The 22,028-nt window shown below is 43.5% G+C and overlaps 1 protein-coding gene across 1 annotated transcript in view; it reads right to left on the reverse strand.

Annotated features, from left to right (window-relative positions):
- Positions 1-296: 296 nt before the first annotated feature.
- PHF20 (PHD finger protein 20) overlaps positions 297-22,028 on the reverse strand; it is a 129,963-nt gene continuing 108,231 nt past the window's right edge. The window contains exons 10-18 of the mRNA XM_012637673.1: positions 21,427-21,705; positions 20,223-20,321; positions 19,358-19,522; positions 18,219-18,397; positions 12,502-12,601; positions 9,462-9,657; positions 6,300-6,711; positions 4,429-4,612; positions 297-1,656 (exon numbers count right to left, since the gene is read on the reverse strand). Of these exons, the coding sequence (XP_012493127.1) occupies positions 1,514-1,656; positions 4,429-4,612; positions 6,300-6,711; positions 9,462-9,657; positions 12,502-12,601; positions 18,219-18,397; positions 19,358-19,522; positions 20,223-20,321; positions 21,427-21,705 (1,757 nt within the window). The 3' untranslated portion in view covers positions 297-1,513. The remainder of the gene's footprint in view (positions 1,657-4,428; positions 4,613-6,299; positions 6,712-9,461; positions 9,658-12,501; positions 12,602-18,218; positions 18,398-19,357; positions 19,523-20,222; positions 20,322-21,426; positions 21,706-22,028) is intronic.

Below are 22,028 nucleotides of genomic sequence, written 5' to 3' on the forward strand. Positions count from 1 at the left end.
ATGTATTCCCTCTGATGGATAAGCTACAACAGGTCAATTTATACTTGTCCTATAATTCATTTCATATCAAATGGCAAACAAATCACTAGACAGAGCATCCCTGAAACAGATTTTAGTACAGAGGCCTGAATTCATGATCACAATGACCTGTGCCTATCCATTCCAAAGGCTGCTGGAGATACTGTCATTGCTATTGAGATACTGGCTACTTCACGTTTACATAGTAAATATTTGCAGCATATAACATTACAGATTCATAAACCCATAATTAACTTGTGAGTGTTAATGGACAACTGTGCTTTGATTTTTGACTTTAGTGATAAGAAAACTAAGTAGTGAAACGGGTCACTTTTCAAAGCATGGAACATTTTCTTTAACTTTGCCTAGTGAGGAAAAACAAAACAGATTATAGCAATTACATGTAGAACCGTAACCTGCAAAAGTAACACAAATATTGTCTCAAACGGTACAAATAGGTTGTACCTGGACCTTAAGCAGCATAATCACTTTGATCTCACAAAATAATACAAACAGGAAATTTAAAGTGTTAAAGTATATTAACAAAACAACTCTGAACATACCCTTCAGGGAAGGAGAAAAGCGGCACATGTAAAATCTGAAGTTTGTTTACTACAATATAAAATAAGGTACTTCCCCAAACCACAGTCTTCGTAACAAATCTTTATAGTGAAAGAGTTCGAAATTTTGAGAAACACGTTTTGGACATTAAATAGAACTGGGAAGCTGTGAATATTAAGAAGTGGGTAGAAAATGCTGTCCTTTGGGTTCCAGACCCTGCCTGTTTCAGTTTGAAATTCCTCCTAGATTCTTATGACAGTGAGATTCTAGCTCCTCCACAGGTTGTATGGGCTCTGCTAAAAAAGCCACAGCCCAGCAACTCTGGGGTGAAAGCATACAAAACCTGTCCCTGGTACCATGAAGTCATGCAAGAGATGTGGTGAAAAAAGTGAAGAGTCCTAACGACAAGGCAGGGCAGCCAAGGCTCTGCTCCTTCCCAACCTCCACAGAATGGCGAAGTCACATTCCCATGAAGCTAGAAAATGAAAATGATGCCTGCTGCCTAAACACCATGCCAGGCAGAAACCAGAGGGTTGGCACATGCCCCAACCCGAAAGAAAGGTCAATTAAATAAACTGCAAATTGAATTTACAACTGTTTCCAACTAAACTTTTTTGGCTCTCATTCCATTTATCAGTGGCACGATTTCAAGTGAAGTTTGTGCAAAAAGACTCTCTTCATTCAATGACGTGCACAGAAGAAGGGAATCCCAAGAGTCTATTTGCTACCTTCTTGGTAGGTCGAGATCAGAGTGCCCTGCCCTCCAGCAGCCAAAATGCCCCCTTTGTCCAATGTCTATCACACTCCTGCCCAGATCCCTGAAGTCAGTTGGTGTCACGTGCATTCGGCATGCTAGGTTTATTTATTTAAATATGCGAAGCTCCTCCTGCTGGTGCCCCAGGATTGTGCCCCCATTAGTTTTAGGTGCCCAGTTTCATGTGGAACAGCAGAGGGCGATCTGCTGCACCTTGCCCAGGTCCGTCAGCAGCTGCTTGATGCAATGCTTGAGCTGCGGAAGCCTGGCCAGTGGCTCCGGGGGCTCCAGTTCCCCGGTGTAGTCCAGCCAGCTCTCCAACACTGTTGGCAGAAGAGAGAGAGAAGACCCAGTGAGCTCCCAACACTTGACTTGCAAGAACATCAGCATGAGTTTCAGCACCTTCTCCTATCTGACCACTCATGGGGGGCAGGGAGAAGGGCCATTTCAGCCAACATTGTCTCAACACCTACTTCACAAAGTATTACTGCTGGGACAAAGCTCGAATGCTTTAGAGCAGCACAGTCCAAAAGAACTGTCGGCAATGATGGACGTGGTCTATGTCTGTATTCTAGTGGCTTCTACAGTAGTTCTACAGTAGCCACTAGCCATATGCAGCTGTTGAGCACTTGAAACGTGGCTAGTGCAACTAAGGAACTGAATTTCAAAATTTTATTCAATTTTGATTAATTTAATTAGCTGCACATTGCTGGTGGTTACTGTATTAGCACACAGTCTAGAAGGACCCACTTTTCTCAGTATTATTGCCCACTCTTTATAAAACTTTCCCATGTTGGAAATCAGAGAGCCTGCTGTTTTAGCCTCCTGTCAAGAAAAATGAAAATCTACAGGGACTTAAAAAGGTCTGTTATTATCACTGTAAATTCTGGTTTGCTTCACATTAATTCCTGATTGATACATAATCATCAGTGGCAGACAATACTATTTTATTTTCTCCTTTTATTTTTTTTAGAGATGGGGTCTCACTCTCTCACCCAGGCTGGAGTGCAGTGGCCCTATCAGAGCTCACTGCAGCCTTGAACTCCTGGGCTCAAACGACCTTTCTGCCTCAGCCTCCTGAGTAGCTGGGACTACAGGCGTGCACCACCACACCCAACTAATTTTTTTATTTTTTTGTAGAGATGGGGGTCTTGATATGCTGCCCAGGCTGGTCTCAAACTCCTGACGTCAAGAAGTCCCTCTGCCTGAGCCTCCCAAAGTGCTAGAATTACAGTGAGCCACCACCTGTCCAAGGTTGGTTTATCTTGATGGTGTTTAAATCAATCTTAAATATAAGGCAAAAGTCTGCTCACCTAAATAAAATCTTTAAGCTTTACCATTGATTTTCATGTGTCCTTGGTACCTATCTCAGGGTCTGGAGTGTTAGAACATATATAGAGTACACGGTCTCAAATCAGCAGAGCACGTTAAGAGGTCCTCTTAGAGGCCAATGAAGGAAGCTCAGGCTTACCATCCTCACTACACTGCCCCCTTTGCAAGCCCAGGGCCAGATGAGGAGTGGTAAGGAAGTGAGACATGAGTAGGCTCTAACTTCTCCCCTAAGGTTCCTTTGGCAACAACAGAACATTCCACAGTGCTAAGCCTCTTCTTAGGGACCCTCAAAATCTACTATTTTCTGTCTGGCATTTGATCCTCTCTTAGCTCTCTAAAAGCATGCTGTTCACAGAAAGTGGCATCAGTTACGATTCTAAGGAGCCCAAAGAAACCATTTGGGAGTAGAATAGACACAGAAAACCCTCCAGCTGCCTTAGGTCTCTCTCTCTCTCTTACTGCCCTCCAACAGGGCAACCCCTTCTCCAGCCCATCATCTACCCTGAGTCACCCCCTCTCTAACAGGAAGTACCACCAACTCTCTTCAAGGCTCAGCTTCAATCCCAGGAGTTCCAAAAAGCTGTCCTGTTCGCACTGTCCTCCCCTGGCATGGCCTCATCCACACATGTATGTGTCCTGGCCGCACCTCAGGACCCCAGCTTGTATAACATGTGGCATTTTCCTCTTAGTTATTTCATGTAAATATGTTTTATATCTTCAGTTATAGTCACCATAGCCTGACTGTACCCAGAATCCTCAAACATAAGATTTCTTAATTGAGCTCCATTTTAAAGATAAAAACAAATAACCAGGAAATAAATGAACAATTTTATCTTCAAAAACCAAAACTGGGGCCAGGTGTGGTGGCTCATGCCTGTAATCCTAGCACTCTGGGAGGCCGAGGCGGGCGGATTGTTTGAGCTTAGGAGTTCGAGACCAGCCTGAGCAAGAGCGAGACCCTATCTGTACTAAAAATAGAAAAAATTAGCTGGACAACTAAAAATATATAGAAAAAATCAGCCGGGGATGGTGGCGCATGCCTGTAGTCCCAGATACTTGGGAGGCTGAGGCAGGAGGATCGCTTGAGCCCAGGAGTTTGAGGTTGCTGTGAGCTAGGCTGACGCCACGGCACTCTAGCCCGGGCAACAGAGTGAGGCTCTGTCTCAAAAAAAAAAAAAAAAAACAAAACTGGCAACTTCCTGGGGCTCAAAAGAGACTGAACTGGAGCATGTTCACCATCACAGGTCCAGTCTTCCAGGCCACCCCCATTACCACCACCACCTGGAGAAATATCCAGGGCTACACAAATGACTTAGTCAAGTCCTTAAATCTCCACTGGCTAAAAAGGAGAAGTCTTCATTTTAGATTTTATCAAAGGTTGAAATAAAAGGTTTTTCAGATTAAAGCCTTAGACATCCCAAAAACTCAAGACAAAATTTTAATTCCCCACAGAACTTTGTAAGTAAAGATTTGCTGAGATTATACATTTCCTGGAAGCAGAGCCGCCAGCCACATACTCGCCCTTGCAGAAGGGATTGGACAAGTGAGGCAGGACCCCTGACATCATGCAGTGCTTGTAAGTGCCCGATAAATACTAAAAGTAAGGCTTGTTAAACTTGAGGGGAGAATGGTGAGGCTGAAAAGAAGAAGAGGCCAAGAATACGGCTATCCCTGCAGACTAGGGGGTTCAGACAGCAGCTCATGCTCAGGGTGCATGCTCAGGGTGCATGCCAATGGGCAGGGGACCGAGGAAGGAGCCCTACCATCCAGCTCCTTCTCAATGGAGTCCATCCTATGCGTGACTTCATCCTGCAGAGATTCCACGTGGGTCAGCAGATTAAACTGCCACTGGTGCTGGGAGCTCAGCAGCCCCTCTCCACCTCTGTCCAGCAGCTTCCGAGAAGGGGCTTCCTCAGATAGGACCTTTTTGGAGACATATTCTCTCACCTGGGGATGCAATGGCATTTAAGTTACTGTGCAGAGAAAGCCCCTAACCCCTTTTTGAACCATCCAGTGCTTGCAACCATCTGAAAAACCAGCTGCAGTTTGAATACTCCAAGTCCCTATCGCCCCTTCCTCCTTCCCAGATGGGAACTGGACGGAGCTTGCCTGCTGTGCCAGTCCCAAGCACCTCAGCACAGCACAGACCTCTGGCTCAGGCGGCCCCACAACTGCTTCCCACTGATTGGCCCAATATCCCAGCCTGAAGTAGGCCTCACAGAATGGCTTCCAGAGCCCTAGGATCTGACCAGAGCAGGGCTAGTGTAGACAAGAATTAGTATGTGGGAGTCATGGAAATAAGCTTTAAGTCTTAGTTCTGTCTCTTGCTGAATGTGTAACCCTGGATGAGTTACTTCACCTCTCTGAGCCTCTGTTTCCTCAGCAGGAAGGTGGAAGTAATAAAACCTAGTCTGAAGGTTCATGAGGACGAAATAGGATAAGGTGTATAAAAACAATGCCCAGCTAATGGTCAGCTCAATCAATGGAAGGGATTTTTAACTCTGGTTACATCACTTAAGCCTAGTATTTCCTGATTTTGTGCTATGTGTCAGACACCTCTAAGAAATCTGCCTAGTCCACTGGACTGCAAACCTTTTCTGGGGTTTGGGATTGAAATGGATTCTATCTACTATTTATTTAGTGCTTACTATGTGCAAAGTAACGTGCTGAGGGCTTTTCACAAATACGTTCCACAGTAACTGAGGAGCATTGTCACTGGCCCCGTTCTACAGGCGAGCAAACAGGTCTGATCAGAGAGGTGAAGTAAGCTGCTCAGAATCACACAGTGAGTGGCTGAGCCCAGAACTGAAATTGGGTCTGTCTCAAAAGACTGTGTCCTTACCACCCTTGCCCAACACTGTTTAGACACTGACAAGGTCACAAGGATGAATGAGGTACCCATCCCCAGCCTTGAAGGGCTTATAATCTAGGATCCTCCCTCTCAGCAACATGTGGCAATGTATTTAATGCTGGCGGTGACAACCAAAGGATTAAGTCTGTGAAGTAAGGGTGACAAGGGTGGAGAAGCTCTCAGATCACACACAGCCTCACTAATAACTGAGGACAGGGCACAACGAGACTAATGAACAGTTAAAGATGAAAACATTGGCAATGATACCAAAGGGTTCTGGAAGAGAATGACTTGAATAACAAAAAACTCAGTAGCTCTTGGGAAAACTGATGAACCGGCAAATATTTTGCCAAATGAACCCTTCTTACCACAGGGCTACAAAGTTAAAAGTCAAAGTAACTATCATACAACTGGATTAAAAAAAATTATGCCTAACAAAACACTTATCATTTGCTCATGCTAAGAATTAGCGTCTAGGTGCAATTATAATGTAAACTGCCTTAAAGAAAAGATGAATTTTCCTAACCCTTTTCTCCTTGCTACTTCCCACCTCTCCACTCCTACACCCCCAATTACTATGCCATTTTGTGGGCATTTCCTGGAACCAGTGATCTTTGGCTTAAGTGGGCTCTCCTGACTTTGTGCCCATTTTAGCAAACCAAAAAACATCTATGATAAGCAAATTTGAATACAGTCTTATTAATATCTTTCACAGAACATTTAACTATAGAAGGAGAAATTACAAGCACTCAAACCTGAATGAAGAATAAGTGAGCCACAAACCTTTGGGGAGCTGGGTTTGGGGTCATTGTCCCCCCGGCTTCTGTCTTGGTCTAGAGGCCAGCCCAGGCGTGGGGAGAGGGAATCGTCGCCATTCTCATGGAGGGGGTTCACGGCATCGTCGAGGGCAGAGCCCCGAGTCTCCACCACCAGCTTCTGCTCCACGGCAGGGTAATAGGCTCGGGGCTTCTGGTAGCAGTGCTCGCTGGTGATGTAGGACTCCTCCACGGACCTCGGCAGGGGTAGGGCCAGGGGCAGGGGCTTCTCCACTGCCCCGTTCAAAGTTCTATAGGTTGGGGCTTCCTCCTTGCTCCTGGCGTCAGTGACATGGATGAGTTTGGAATGAGATCTCCCTTCCCCCGAGTGCTGTTTCCAAGGCTGGCACCACAGCTGCAGGTCAGGATGCTCCCTGCTTCTGTTGGGAGGGCAAGCAGGGAAAGGGCTTTGGAGTAACTGGCACCATTGCAAGGGCTTCTCAGTTCCCAAATACTCTCGCAATAGGGAGAGCAGCTCCCACCTGACCACAAACCACCATTCGTTAAGCAAAGGGGAATATGAATCCTCGGTCTCTTAAGAGACCCCCTTCCAGTTAACTCCCACTGCAGACACACACAGTGGGTAGGACTGGACTTGCAGGGGAAGACCTGGCTGCATTTCAGTTGAACCACCAATGAGCAGTGCAGCTGGGACAACTCACTCAATCAGCCTCATTCCTGCTTCTTCCTCTGTGAAACTAGGCTAATTATCTGTCTGCCATCATCCACTGAGTTTTATAAAGGTTAAGTGGATTAATCTGAATGGTAGTACTATGTTGGTGATAAAGTCTTCTTCAAATGTGGCTTACTAAAAATAATAATAAACCATCACGCCTGTAATTCTAGCACTCTGGGAGGCTGAGGTGGGAGGATTGCTTGAGCTCAGGAGTTCAAGACCAGCCTGAGCAAGAGTGAGACCCTGCCTCTACTAAAAATAGAAAAATTAGCTGGGCAACTAAAAATAAAAAAAAAAAAATTAGCCAGGTGTGGTGGCTCAATACCTGTAGTCCCACCTACTCGTGAGGCTGAGGCAGGAGGATCACTTGAGCCCAAGGAGTTTGAGGTTGCTGTGAGCTAGGCTGATGCCACAGTACTCTGGCCTGGAGGACAGAGTGAGACTCTGTCTACAAAAAAAAAAAAAAAAAATCCCAAACAATAAAAAAAAATCATCACAGGCTGGGCGCGGTGGCTCACGCCTGTAATCCTAGCACTCTGGGAGGCTGAGGCAAGAGGATCGCTCGAGGTCAGGAGTTTGAGACCAGCCTGAGCAAGAGTGAGACCCCATCTCTTCTAAAAATAGAAAAAATTAGCCAGTCAACTAAAAATAGAAACAAAAAATTAGCTGGGCATGGTGGCTCATTCCTGTAGTCCCAGCTACTCAGGAGGCTGAGGCAGAAAGATTGCTTGAGCCCAGGAGTTTGAGGTTGCTGTGAGCTAGGCTGACGCCACGGCTCTCACTCTAGACTGGGCAACAAAGCAAGACTGTCTCAAAAAAAAAAAAAAAAAAAACCAAAAACCCATCACAATAACCTGGGCATGCAATGGCACTTGATTACAAAAATGCAATGATGACCCAGGGAGGGGGAAAAAATTAACTATCTCATATATAGGTTTCTAAAAATTCTTCCAAAATCTTCTGTTCTCACCAATTGAAAGAGAAAAGTTTATTATTAAGGAAAAGAACAGGGATTCTTATCCTTTTTAGGGCCACAGGTTCCTCTAAGCAACCACTATGCCAGAGATAGCGTCAAAATAATATCTTCTGCTTACCAATCAAGAATGGTTAGGATGAAAGGATAAACAAAATGTGGTACATACATACAACATGTTCAGCTTTAAAAGGAAATTCTGACACATAAGACAGCATGGATGCACCTTGAGGACATTATGCAAAGTGAAATAAGCCAGTCACAAAAATACAAATGTTACATGATTCCACTTGTATGAAGTATCTAGAGAAGTTAAATTCATAGAGACAGAAAGTAGAACAGTGCTTGCCAGAGGCTGGGGAGACAGGGGGACTGGAGAGTTGTTTAATGGGTATAGAGTTTCAGTTTTGCAAGATGAAGAGTTTTTGTTTTTGTTTTTTGAGACGGAGTCTCGCTCGGTCACCCAAGCTAGAGTGCCGTGGCATCAGCCTAGCTCAAAACAACCTCAAACTCCCGGGCTCAAGCAATTTTCCTGCCTTAGCTTCCGGAGTAGCTGGGACTACAGGCATGCACCACCATGCTGGGCTAATTTATTTTCTATTTTTAGTAGAGATGGGGTCTTGCTCTTGCTCAGGCTGGTTTCAAACTCCTGACCTCAAGCAATCCTCTCACCTTGGCCTCCCAGAGTGCTAGGATTACAGGAGTGAGCCACTGCACCCAGCCAACTTTTGGAGATTGGTTGTGCAACAAAGTGGATGACTTTAGAGTACACAGCTATGTGCTTAAAAATGGTTAAAATGGTAACTTTTATTATGTATATTTTACCACAATTAAAAACAAACAAAAGGCCGGGCGCGGTGGATCGCTCAAGGTCAGGGGTTCGAGACCAGCCTGAACAAGAGCGAGACACCATCTCTACTGAAAAATAGAAAGAAATGATCTGGACAACTAAAAATATATATATAGAAAAAATTAGCCGGGCATGGCGGCGCATGCCTGTTGTCCCAGCTACTTGGGAGGCTGAGGCAGGAGGATCACTTGCCCAGGAGTTTGAGGTTGCTGTGAGCTAGGCTGACGCCATGGCACTCTAGCCCAGGCAAGAGAGTGAGACTCTGTCTCAAAAAAAAAAAAAAACAAACAAAAAACTTATAACTATACACCAAAACAAAACTAATTACATATACCATATCTTGATTATGGTGCACACTTATGTCAAAACTCAATGAACTCTTAAAATAGATGAACTTAATTATATGCAAAATATTCCTTGATAAAGTTGATTTTTAAATAAAAGAATGTTTATCATTGTAAGTGATATATGTTTATCAGTACATGTTTATCATGTAACTGAGAATTTTTAGTAAAGGTCTCAAACTCATCAATCTTATGGTTAGTTTTATGGCTTTCCAGTTTCTCAAATTTGTCCTGCCCCAGACCTTGCAAACCAGACCCCTTCCTATAGCCACAGGCACCACACTTACTGCAAGATGCTCATCTTGAGCTGCAGGCCATGAAGAACCTCAATCACTCTCTGCACATCACCAAGAAGCTGGTGAGTTGCCACGATCTTCTTGGCATTCTGATGGGAGTAATTTTCTTCTAGAAACGTCAGGCCATGCATGTGTCCCCTGCTCAACCACTCCTTGTCATACCAGTACTTGAAGCCAGGCCTCTGACCTAAAGCAGTGACAATGATGGGGTTAAAATGAGGCCCAAAGGAAGCCCATCACCATTGCACAATTATCAAACGAACTACTGGAAGGATAGATTAGTGAGTTCATTTTGTTCATTTATTCATCCAGTGTACCTTTACTTAGCACCTACCGTATGCTGGGCTCTCTACTAGGTGTTGGGAATACAGTAATGAAGAAGGCACGTACGCTTCCTGACCTCCTGGAACTGGCCAGATGTGGGGTGGGAACCTGGATTATCTCTAAATGTAAATCCCATTATTCCCTCCCTTACTTAAAACCTTCCACTGCCTCGTACTGTTTACTGAAGAAAACCTGAAGTCCCAGCTCTGGCTTTATGAGGCCCACAGGACCCAGCTCCTTCCTGCCCTCTGCTTCCCACCCTTACAGGGGCCCCCTTCAGTTTCTGGAGCACATCAAACTCTTTCCAGTCTCATGATCTTTGCTCTAGCAGCACGCCCCCTGTCTAAAGCACTACTCCCCAAAGCCTTAGCAGGGATGTGTCCTTATCACCACCTCAGGGAGGCCTTTGTTACCTCCCAAAGTTAATAGAGCCTCTTCAATGCCTCCTAGGCATTCCTTATCTTATACTTTCTCCCTCTCACAGCACTCTTCATTACCTAGCATAGCCTTGTTTTGTTTTTTGTTTTTTTTAACTTGTTTTAACATCTGTTTCTGTCCCCTGGCCTTGTTAAGAGCCAGAAAAGTAGGAAGCATCTTGTTCATAGCTGTATCCCCAGTGCGTGGCAGAAGGCATCTTCAATGGATTTATCAATGAATGGAAAGAAGGTGCAAGTCCCCCTCCAAGTGTACCACCCACCACCGAACTAAACGGATGATCAGGTCCCCTTAACTGGATGGCTTCAGCGGTCCTGTTCCTTACAGGGCCCCTTAGGAAGGACCGAAAACATAAGCACATGTGACTTGGCAACACTCCCTGCTCAGAAAGCCCAGGGAACAGCTTTCGACAGACTGTTATTTACCTATCAATATCTATAAATACCCTGAAATAACCCAGGTAATCCCTATCAAGGTCTCTCTGGCTTTACTAATAATGCACGTGGTAGGGATATACCTTGATCCCGTTAAGAACATTTTTAAGTAACCTTTAAAAAATGACTCTGTCAGGTTAAACTTTTGGCCTAACCCACTGCAGAGTCAAACAGTCTAAAAATGCAGACCCTGCAAAACATCCAGTGCTCGGTTCAAGGAAGAGTCTATTCAGTCTTGGCGATTAAAGTTATAAAAATTCAGAAAGTGTACAGGATTTGATGAAGATGGTGTGTGTGATTTACAAAGAGGGAAAAGTGGAGAGAAAGACATGGTAGACAAAAAAGATTTTTAAAAGATACCCTAAGGAGCCCTCAGGATTATGTGAGGGAACCTCAGAGGCAGCTGCTGTAGGCAATGGCAGCTGGCATAGCAGGATTCAAAGCAGCACCACTTGTTTTACAAGACAAAGGTCAGAGACAATGGTCTTCATCACCTGTCTGGCATTAACTGGTGGAGCAGTCTTGAGCCAGTCATGTGCCTGGGCCTGTGTCTATTCACCTGTCTGATCTTTTGGCCATATTCTTTCCTTGGGATAAAGGGATAAACAGAGGCTGATTCTTCTCCATCTATGGACTAATCTAGTACAAGGAGATACAGTTTTACAACAGAGGTCATCAGGCCCGTGGGGACCTGCTTGATAGAAAATGAACTGTGGTGACCTGTCCCTCCCTATATAATCAGCAAAATCAAGAGATTTGATCCTGTAAGCCAGTTCTAATTCCAATTTGTTTTATGAGGTTAGGAAAGTCATTTATATCCTCTGGGCACCAATTTCTTCCTTAGAAGCAAAAAAGGGAGTCAGAGCTCCCACCAGGCACACCTCATAGAACCAAAATGAATACAGAAGCAGAAGCTCTCAGTATTGTCCAGCTGTAAGGGAATCAGGGGACTAGAGCTGAGGGAGAAACTGTACAGGTAGCAATGGGAGACAATGTCACCATCCCACTGACAGCAAGACGAGAACCACAAATTTATAATCCACCCCTTCTAGAAAGGGGCACCCAAGAGCCACAAGTGATCCCTGCAGCCATGAAACTAACTGATCCTAAGGAATTCAGTCACTGTTCCGGGTGGCGACAGGCTCCATACAACCAGGCCCTTCCCCTCCCCCTCAAGGGCATATCTCCCTTCCATGTGGCAGTGATGCAACGGAGGACTGATATTGCCACAGGGAGCAGAGGCAGGTTTCTAACCTTCCAACAGCCTCCAAAAGCCAAGGACAGAGCCCACATGCCAATCCTCATAAGCTCTCAAGGAAAAGGTGCTCACTTCAGCAACACATATAATGAAATTGGAACAATGCAGAGATTAGCACGGCCCCTGCACAAAGACGACACTCAAGTTTATCAAGCATTTCCTATATTTTATAGATTTTCAGTCACGCAGGATGAAACTTCTAGACATCTGCTGAACATCATTGTGCTTATAGTTAACAATACTGCACTGTACACTTACTTTATTAAGAGGGTAGAGCTTATGTGTTTGTGTGTGTGTATGTGTGTGTGTTTTGTTTTGTTTTTTTTTTTTACCACAACTAGCTCTCAAGGCCAGACCTTCCACTAGGTGGGCCTCTTCACACGTGCTGTGTGCTGTCTTATTGCTAAGTTCAGGACAGCTGGCCACCAGGTGGGCTAGCAACAGAGGCGAGGAGGAGTCGGAGTCTAGCGATGCTGAAGAAATGAATCTCAAGACCACAGACACTTAGGATGTTTCACGGGCAGCTGTGCTAACAAAAAGGCTACATACTGTTAATGTCCCTGACTCCAGAAATCTCTACCTGGAGGGTCTTGGCAAACATAACAGGTGTATTTCTCGGGCACATTTTCTTCCAGTAATCCCATGCAGACCCCATGCTGCCAGCACTGGCACTCTTCACACTGTTAGAATCAAAGAAGCAACAAAAATTAAACTTAGAAGGTGTCTTCCATCCAAAAGCAAGACCCACCTGCTGGGGGGAGGGCTTGGGAGTGCAGAAGGAGGTGGGAGGGAGGAGCACTCCCTCCTGACTAACAGGGGACTGAGCTGCAGTCACACATCTGGAATTGCACTACCCAATATGGCAGCCACTAGCCACATGTGGCTCTACGAGGAAATTAACAAGTTCAGCTAAAAATTTAGTTCCTCAGTCCCACTAGCTACAGTTTAAGTGCTCAATAGCCACAAGAAGCTAGTGGTTCAATACACATAACATTTAGATCTACTAAACAATGCTGATCTCAGAATAATGACGTTTTCACTCCCATTTCTAGAAGTTTATACTTTTCTAATCACTTTATGGGAATCAAGTAAAAACTGCTCAAATCCTTAGAGAACGGATAACTTGGAGTGACCAAAAGCTGAATTTGAATTATAGCTCAGACATTCATTAGCTGTGTAACTTTGCACACATCACTTCTCCCTGGGCTTCAGTTTCCCCAACTGCAAAATGGGATACTATTCCTAACTCCCCCCACCCCCACCCCAGGACTGCCTGTGAGGATCCAATGGTTCATGTGTAAAAGCTCCTATTATAGAGCCCAGCTTTATGTATTAAGCTACTACTATTGACTACTAAGGGCAAGATAATTCACTCAGACCCCTCCTGGAATAATCATATGTTAGCACTTTCCATTTGTTCTCTTCAAATCTTACCAAAGGTCACACAGCTAATGAGAGTCAAAGGTAGATTAGAACACAGCCTGGCTAACTGCACAGCTAGTTCTTTTAACCCCTAGGCTCCACTTCCTTGCCTGGGTATCGGGGGCGGGAGGGAGAGAAACAGGAGGCAGAATGGAAAAGGAAGACGCTGACAGTGAGGAGGCACTGAGTAACACGTGGAGCCTAAGGATGGTAAGTCTAAGAGCTCAGGGTCTAGAGGAGGAAATGGAGAGGACAGACAGACTTCCAAGGAGATACTAGGACTCTTCAAGCAACTCCAAACCAGGGCCATAAACCTTTAATTACCCAACAAACAGATTAGCCCTGGAAGGCGGACAGCGAGCTTCCTATCCATGACCTTGACAGTGGTGGGCCACCAGCCTGGCCACAAGGGACTAGAAATCCAAAGCTCAAATAGTCCTCAATCACTTGGAGTCAGATAAGCCCCAGCATCAGGAGGGCTTCCCTGGGCAGATGTAAGGCTTCCAGGAAGCTAATCCACATCAGAACCAACAGATAAGATCTGTGCCAGATTTTTCAATCTACAGATGAGGTAACTAAACTCAGAGAAGAAACAAAGTAACGACAAATGCAATTAGTAGCAGAAAACAGACTAATAATTAAGAATCAAACTCTATCTCACCAATGGCTTCGAAAGTCTTGAAAACAGGATTCACCAAAAGTCAATCAAATATAACTAAGTTTCAAAATGATAACTTTTTTCGTGTAGGTGTGGCTAAAATACATTATTCATTTTTAAAATGTTTAAATGTAGAAACAAATGAGAATAATAACCTAAAAGATAAAAACACTAAGAAGAAACATAAGCATGCAAAATATTTATGAAATAAATTTTTAAATATTATACTATTTGAAGAGCACAGAGACTTAAGTCAGTGGTACAGTGCAGTCTATTCCTGGATAGCAAGAGTCAACATCATAAGGATATCAATTATCCTTCGGTTAATTCATAAAAATAATGTAACCCCAATAAAATAATAAATTAACAGCTTTAGAACTAGATAGAATTCTAAAATCAACAGCCAGGAAATATGTGAAAAAGAGCAATAAGGGGATACTAGTCCCATCAGATATTTTATAAATATCATATAGGCACAATAATTAAAATAGAATTGTACAAATATACAGACAGATGATCAATGCAAAAGCAGAGAGAATCCAGACAGAGATTCAAATACAAATGGAAATGAAGTAAATAAGGGTGGCATTTCAAACAGTGGGACATGGTGTTATTAATACAACGGGGTAGCCTAGTTCCCACCTTGTACCAGGATAAAATCCAGGTAGATCAAATATTTATATGGTTTAAACGAATGAAATCTCAGATGTGCCCCGGAACTGGTGTGGCCCCAACCGCTCCAAATTTAGTTTCTTTATCTAGCAAATAATGTTACAAACTCTACCCTCAAACATCCTATGGTCCTTGCTACTTATAGTAAAGTCAATGGAAGAAGTACCATGGTGGATAGGAAATGGGTCGCATACTGTTAGGCAGAACAGCCTTGCCAGGAGGAGCATTCATTACTCACCGACTGAAGAGTTCTATGGACAGATGAAAGCCAGATCTGATCAGGCTACCGAGGCCTGGAAGTACACATACACCCAGGGAGACAGAGTAGAAACTAAAGATCTTCAACATCCTTTCAAAAACAAACTTTAAGAAGAATTCTACTAAAAAATCATAATAGTCTTCATGTTATGTAACTATTTTCTAATTGTATTCCACGAACTTCAGAGGGTCTGCAAATGTGTATGTTTTAAAATGAGACTATTTTTAAAAACACAAAATGCATACTCAAACATGTTCCAGGCTAATTGTTAAGATAATGAAGCCCGTCAGTACACACAATTTTGTATTGCCAGGCTAGCTCAGAATTAGGCTATCCTTAAGAACAAAGCTTTTCCTCCCATCTCTGATTAAAGTGACTACACAGCATACTGTTTAGAAAAAGTCACCCTGACAGTGGCCATATGTACATCATGCTTGTCTGTCATATAACCAAATGGAGAAAACCAAATGAGCCACTGAAGTACTCCAAGTCAGCAACTGTCACTCACGATTCTGACTGCGTATCAGAATTCATGAGACTATGTCTGCCATTCACATTTCTGACCTTAAAAGAGAAGATTATCTATTTTGAGCTTTTAAAACTACTGCTTTTACCTGTTATATGTTTTGGGGTTTTGTGAAAGAATCTATTAGGAAAATGGGTTCTGATGCTAAAAAAGGTTTGAAAAGCACTGAACCAAGGTATACTAAAGGTCACAAATATCAGGTACTATTTGAGATCATTTATGTACCCTTGAATCCCAGAGGTTAACTGTGAGGCTATTCAAAAAGAAAAGACAATCCTTCGAGCTCAAATGTGTATGTGACTGTGCACACTGGTGGTGGTGGCGAAGGGCTGGTCAGCCAGCCTACGCGATGCCATTGTTTCAAAAGCAAATTTTTTGTTTTACTTCTCAACTCTAAGTGTAAATCCCCATAACTAAGGCAGTGTAGGGAAAGAGTCCCTGACTGGGTGTTGAGTTCAAATCAAAACTTGATAACTTATTTAATGGTTCTACAACCATGAGCAAATCACATCTTTGTAATTTTGTTTTCCCAAATAAATTACTTGGAAAAGCCTTTTTAGAGGTGAAATGGGATTTAAGAAAACACTACAGAAACTTTAAATCACTACTCAACTGTACACAGTTGCTCCTATCCAGAAAAAGAGCAGTACTGTGGTACATCCACCATACCATGGAATACTGCTTGGCAATAAAAGGGAATAAACTATTGAAACACACAACTTGGATGAATCTAAAGGAAATTTACTGAGTGAAAAAAGCCACTCTCAAGCACACATATACCACATGATTCCAATAATCAAAGAAGTATATAATTAAAGGGATGAAGAACAGTTCAGCAGTTTCCAGGGTCTAGGGACAAGTGTGGCTCTAAAGAGTAACATGAGGGAGTCCTGTGGTGACAAGACACTTGAGTACCTTCATTGTGGGAGCAGCTACACAGGCTTTACTTGTGACAAAACTGCACGGACTATATGCACACACAAACGAACACATGTATGTAACTGGTAAAATCTGAATAGGCTCTACAGATTGTGCCAACGTCAAGTGGTTTGTTCATTTTGATATTGTACTGTGGTTGTGTGGGCTGTTGGCATGGGAGGAGGACTGGTGGAGGAGTTCATGGGACTTCCCTATATGTTTCTTTGTACCCTCCTATGAATCTACAATTATTCCAAAATAAAAGTGAGGAAAAAAAGCACTGGGAAAATAAAAACCAAAAAGGCAAGTGTGTCTACTCATTCTCTGGTCTTTCTGAAAGTTTGAAGAACTATGGCAAAGCTGTGACGTTCCAAAAAAAAATCAAAGGAAAGGGGACTGTTGAGTAGGAACAACACAAATTCAAAGATAAGAGCCATAAATCCAACTGTATATTAAGTCAAGATCCAAAAGTGAATTTCAAAAAATCAATGCCATGCCAACCTACAGCACTATAAGGGCAAGGAAATAATATTCTAACACAGAAAGCAAACCAAGGGGCCTGGGCCTTTTTCTCATAATCTCAATAAGCTGTATAGATTCTTACTGGGTGGTGGACAGCCACTCCTTTACTGGGAACTCCCAAACCCATTCATTCACACAGTAACAGAGGTGGGCCCCAGTCGGTCTTTTTGGACAATGTAACCCTGCCCACAACCCCCAACCTCTACCATCACCAGACCAAATAACTAGACTAAGGGTGGGCATCCGACCCATGACAAACTTCTTCCCCCTCTGACCACAGGAGACTGTTCCAAAGGCTAATATCTGATCTAAACCTGGCTGGAATTCCTTACCCAGGAATTTGTAACAAAATTGAGACCGAGGTTCCAACCTCATGCTAGTCTGTCTCTTGAACACAAACAAATGTAAAATTGGGGAGAGGGAGATGGGTCACAGGTCACCATTTTACATTTTCAAAGAAAATAAGTGCCAAAAGAAAAACAATCAAACAGACTCCACAGAAAAGCAGAAAATGAGGTAGACCAAGCCTGTCCAGACAGAATTATAGGTTCCTGAGCCTGGCTACATCCCTACCTCTGGGTTCTAGGACCCAGTCTATTTTCCCAACAATATTTATACTTGCCCCTAAAAGAATCCTAACCAACATAACCATGACTTTTAAAAAACTCAAGTTCCCAAGCCAGCTGGGCAGCTGCCAAGACACCTAAGGAATTTATGACAGCCCTTAGTCAGCCAGACCGCAGCCACCCCCACCAGAACCGCCAGGGACAGCAAGAGAAGAACCAGCGGCAAGCAAGTGCTGGCCAGTGATGGGCTCTCCAAGCAGAAGGGAGGTCCCACCTCATAGGTACATCTCAGAGATGGAGATGACAGATACAAATGTCAGGAAAATAAAGCACAAGAAACAGAAGTTATAAAATCAGCCTGCATTACTTTTAAAGAAAATTTACCTCAAAGAGAAAGAATGGGTCCATAGGAAGATTAAACTGCTACTCCACAGATTTGGGTCCATGCTGGTCAACTCCTTACTTCGTGACCAGAGGCATGGCCCTTCCCATTTGTGGGTCCCAGTTGCCTCAAGCAGAGCATGAGAGGTTTAGACTCAATGATTCCTCAAGTACTCTCTTAGCCTATTAATGGGCTCTTATGGCAGCCTGGAATTCTGAGAAAGCCAAACCAAAAAGCAAAGCTCAGTCTACTGCTGTTAATATTATATATCTGGGGCTTCTGATGTGACTTGCCATTGCTGCTGGCCTCAAAATTTCCCTCCAAGGACCAGTTTGTGCTTCTCTAGACCTGTTTTCTGGAAGCTCCACCTACCTGGATCATGAAGTCATTTTCCTCCTGGACCTCACAGATGCAACGGACCACCTCAAAGTCATAGCGGTCATCCCCATCAAGTTCCTCGTCTGGATTGGTGGTCACATCCACATCTTGGCCGTACTCCTCGTCACTCCAAAGAAAGCTCTCAGAAGAGGACTCACTCAAATTATCCTCCTCTGGGAGGAAAGAGAAAACAAGTCACTATTTTAAATTATAGTTATAAAATTATAAAAACCCTAGACTGTCAAGAGTAAAAAAATGACCTTATAGACCCACTGCTCCACAAGCTCTCACAGGGATGGGAAATGGTGATAACAATCTGTTCCTTGGGCCTGTCATTTAGTAATGGCCCAACAAAGTATGATGTCTAGTAATGAACTGAACTTCATTTCTTCATTTCACCAATAGAATGAACCCCAAGGTCAGTGGATGCTCAAGGTCACAGAGCTCACTGGCAAAGGAACTACAACTCCCATAAACCATGCAGATCATCATCCCTAACAGCTCTAACATGTTCCTCAGCCTTACCTCGTCCAGCCAGGACCTGGTTTACAGTCAGTCTGTACCCAAAGCCACCTTTAAAACTCTGGCACTGGGTATAAGAAAGGGGAAGATTCCAGGGATAATCATAATAAATCAGAATCACTATGTCTTAGTGCCTGATTAGTTATAATCACAGCTAACTTTTACTAAGTGCTTATTCTGTACCAGGTACTTTTCTAAATACAGGCATATCTCATTATATTGCAGTTTGCTTTATTGTGCTCCAAAGATATTTTTTACAAATTGAAGTTTTCTGTCAATCCTGTGTTCAGCAAGTCTATCAGCACCATTTTTCCAACAGCATGTGCTCACTTCAAGTCTGTGTCACCATTTTTTAGCAAGAAAGTATTTTTAAATTACAATATGTGCCATTTTTTTAAGATATAATGCTACTGCATACTTAATAGACTATAGTATAGTGTAAACATAACTTTTACATGTACTAGGAAACCAAAAAATTTGTGTGACTTGCTTTATTGTAATACTCGATTTATTGTGATGGTCTAGAACCAAACCTGCAAAATCTCCAAGGTATGCCTGTACTTTCCAACAAATGATCAGTAAATGATCAGCCCAGTGGAGAGCCTCCTTACCAGATGCTTTCACTTTCCCTTTGTGGTTTCCAGATTCTGAGCCATGGAGCTGTGGGCTCATATGGACCCCAGGCTTGTGTGAGGACCCACACCTGGTAACAGCAAATGCCTTGGGTGGAGAAGGTTCTTGGGAGGTGTCACTGATCTCCTCACTGCAGGGGCATTCTGGGAGAACAGGATCAAGACGGAATGAGCAACACCTGACATCATGGCATGCAAAAAAATCAACCTCATCCAACCAAGGTGCCTACTATTCAAATAGCTCTAAGGCTCAGGGATAATTCAACTACAAAGAGGTATGGAGGGAGATTTAGGGATTAATACTTCCAGCTACCTCCGAGACTCTCAAGCCAAATGCCTCCTCACCATCACCCCCTTTTCCTGATACGATTGTTTTTCTAAGCCAGAAGATACACTGAGAATAAAACAAGGCATCCCTTTAATTCCCAAGGTTGGAACATAGATTTTCTAAACATTTTTGTAGGAGCCAGACACACACTTTTCAAGAAGTGACTCCTTTCTTGAGAGGGCTCAAAGATGTGTATTTAAGAGTTATGCGTGTGAACAAATGTAGTCGTTCACCTGTACATCCACTCACACTTTGATGCCTTCAAGTATGTCAACCTGTGACAGGGCACACTGGCCAATGCAGCCAGTAAGAGGGCTTTCAAATGCCAGTCGGGCCTTGTAACACCTGGTAAGTGGGCTCCTGCCCCGCCAGGGCACAGGCTAGGCTGAACCCACAAGCCCTGGTAAAGGCCAGCTGGTCCCTCTGTTCAGCACAGGCTCAGAGACCACAAGGGGAGAAAACCTCCTCTCCCCACTGTGGTGAGGAAACCTGACAAACCCTCAGGAGAAAAATTACCAGGTTTGGTTTTCTTTTTCTTTTTCTTTTTCTTCTTTGGCTTCACTCTCACAAACTCTTTGAATTTCTTCTCTTTATTCTTTTCCTTGTCTTTTGCAGCTAGAATTAAACATAAGTGTTGACATTTTAATGTTTTGTTTTCAATGCTGAGATGTAATTAGGCATGTTCAACGAGAAGAACTGGAACAGGCAGTAGGCCAGGCTGTGCCTGGGAGGTCACTTTCCTTCCCTCTGAGGGCTCTGGAGCTGGCTGCCCAAGGCAGAGCCACTCCTCCAACACTCAGCCTTTAGATCCCGGTCAGCACACTCTGGGCTGCTGCCTGTTACTACTGCAAATGAGGTTTAGTGAAACACACCATGCTCATTTGTTACATGTTGTCTACAGATGTTTTCACGTTTCAACAGCAGAGTTGAATAGTGAGGACAGAGATCTTCTGATCCTCAAAGCTGAAAACATTATCTGGCCCTTTACAGAAAAGTTTGCCAACCTCTACTTAGATCATTGCTACTCAACTCAGCTACATACTGGAATCACCTGGGGAACTTGTTAAAAAGACCTAAATGTGAAGGAAAGGAAAGCAAGGAAAGGAAAGAAAGAAAAGAAAGAAAAAAAAAAGAAAGAGAAAAGCCAATTTCCGTAAGTTTTAGAAGAAATTTTGAAAAGGTTCTCTGTAGTAAGACATAAAATGAGATTTTATGGTAACCTATACTACCACCATTGTGATTTCTATATAAAATAAACAGTGCCGTTAGAAAAGATCCTCAGTTGTAATTAAGATGAAATAGGATTTACATTTGGACTCAACAGTAGAATCACATATCACCTTTTAGTTCTTTTGTCCTGCTGGCAGGGCAGGGGCACAGGTTTGGGAGGGTAGGATGACAGCACCTGTGCTATTCTGTTCCTGCTGGGCTCTGAAGGAGCACCCTTTGCTCAACTGCCCCCACTCATACTGGGAGCACCAAAGCCTTCAGCAGCTGTGTGAGTTTCTCATGGTAACTCTAGGAGTTAGTATTCCTGCTTTCTTGAGGAGGGCCACAGTTCCATGATGCAACTCCTGGAGATAACTTATTATTTTCAATCTTGTGGGATTCACTTGGACCAGACCAACCTAATGCCTGCTTTCTGTGTGTCAGAAAATGTAAGAACTGTGACCCAAGCAGCAGGGCCCTCCATGACACAATGCAGAACCCAGATACTTACTGGGGGAACTGGCAGAGACCCGCTTCCTGGTCAGGTTCTCCTGGCTGGCCTTGTCTGAAGCTGAAGAGCCCCTGGTTTGGACATGCCTCTTTCCTGGGCCCTCCTCTGGCTCTGCTGACTTCTCCATTCCATGGAAATACTTCATGTGATAGTGCAACAGTTTGGCTTTGCGGAAAAATTTTAAACAGTCCACAACCTTGCATCTAAACTTGTTGTCCAGGTCGATAGCTGGTGTGTTAGATGTCACAAAATCATCTGTTTTCTTAAAAGTATTTGTTACTGAAAAAAATAAAAACAAAAGCAAAGATCCTTTATGTTTATCGTAGTTATTAAAAAACATGCATTAACACATGGCAATAGTAGTGAAAGCGTAGCATGCATATATATCCTGAGAAAGCAATCAGGCTGCCATTACCTCCCCAAATTACTGTTAGGAAAGAATGAAAACAACCACAGGTCAAAGAATGAAAGACTAAACTATGATTCATCTTTAGAAAGAAGAGATCAACATGTTTATTTAAAACAGCCATACAGGCCAGGCGCGGTGGCTCACCCCTGTAATCCTAGCTCTCTGGGAGGCCGAGGCGGGTGGATTGTTTGAG

Source organism: Propithecus coquereli, unplaced genomic scaffold, assembly GCF_000956105.1.
Source record: "Propithecus coquereli isolate 6110/MARCELLA unplaced genomic scaffold, Pcoq_1.0 Scaffold122, whole genome shotgun sequence".
Lineage (NCBI taxonomy): Eukaryota > Metazoa > Chordata > Mammalia > Primates > Indriidae > Propithecus > Propithecus coquereli.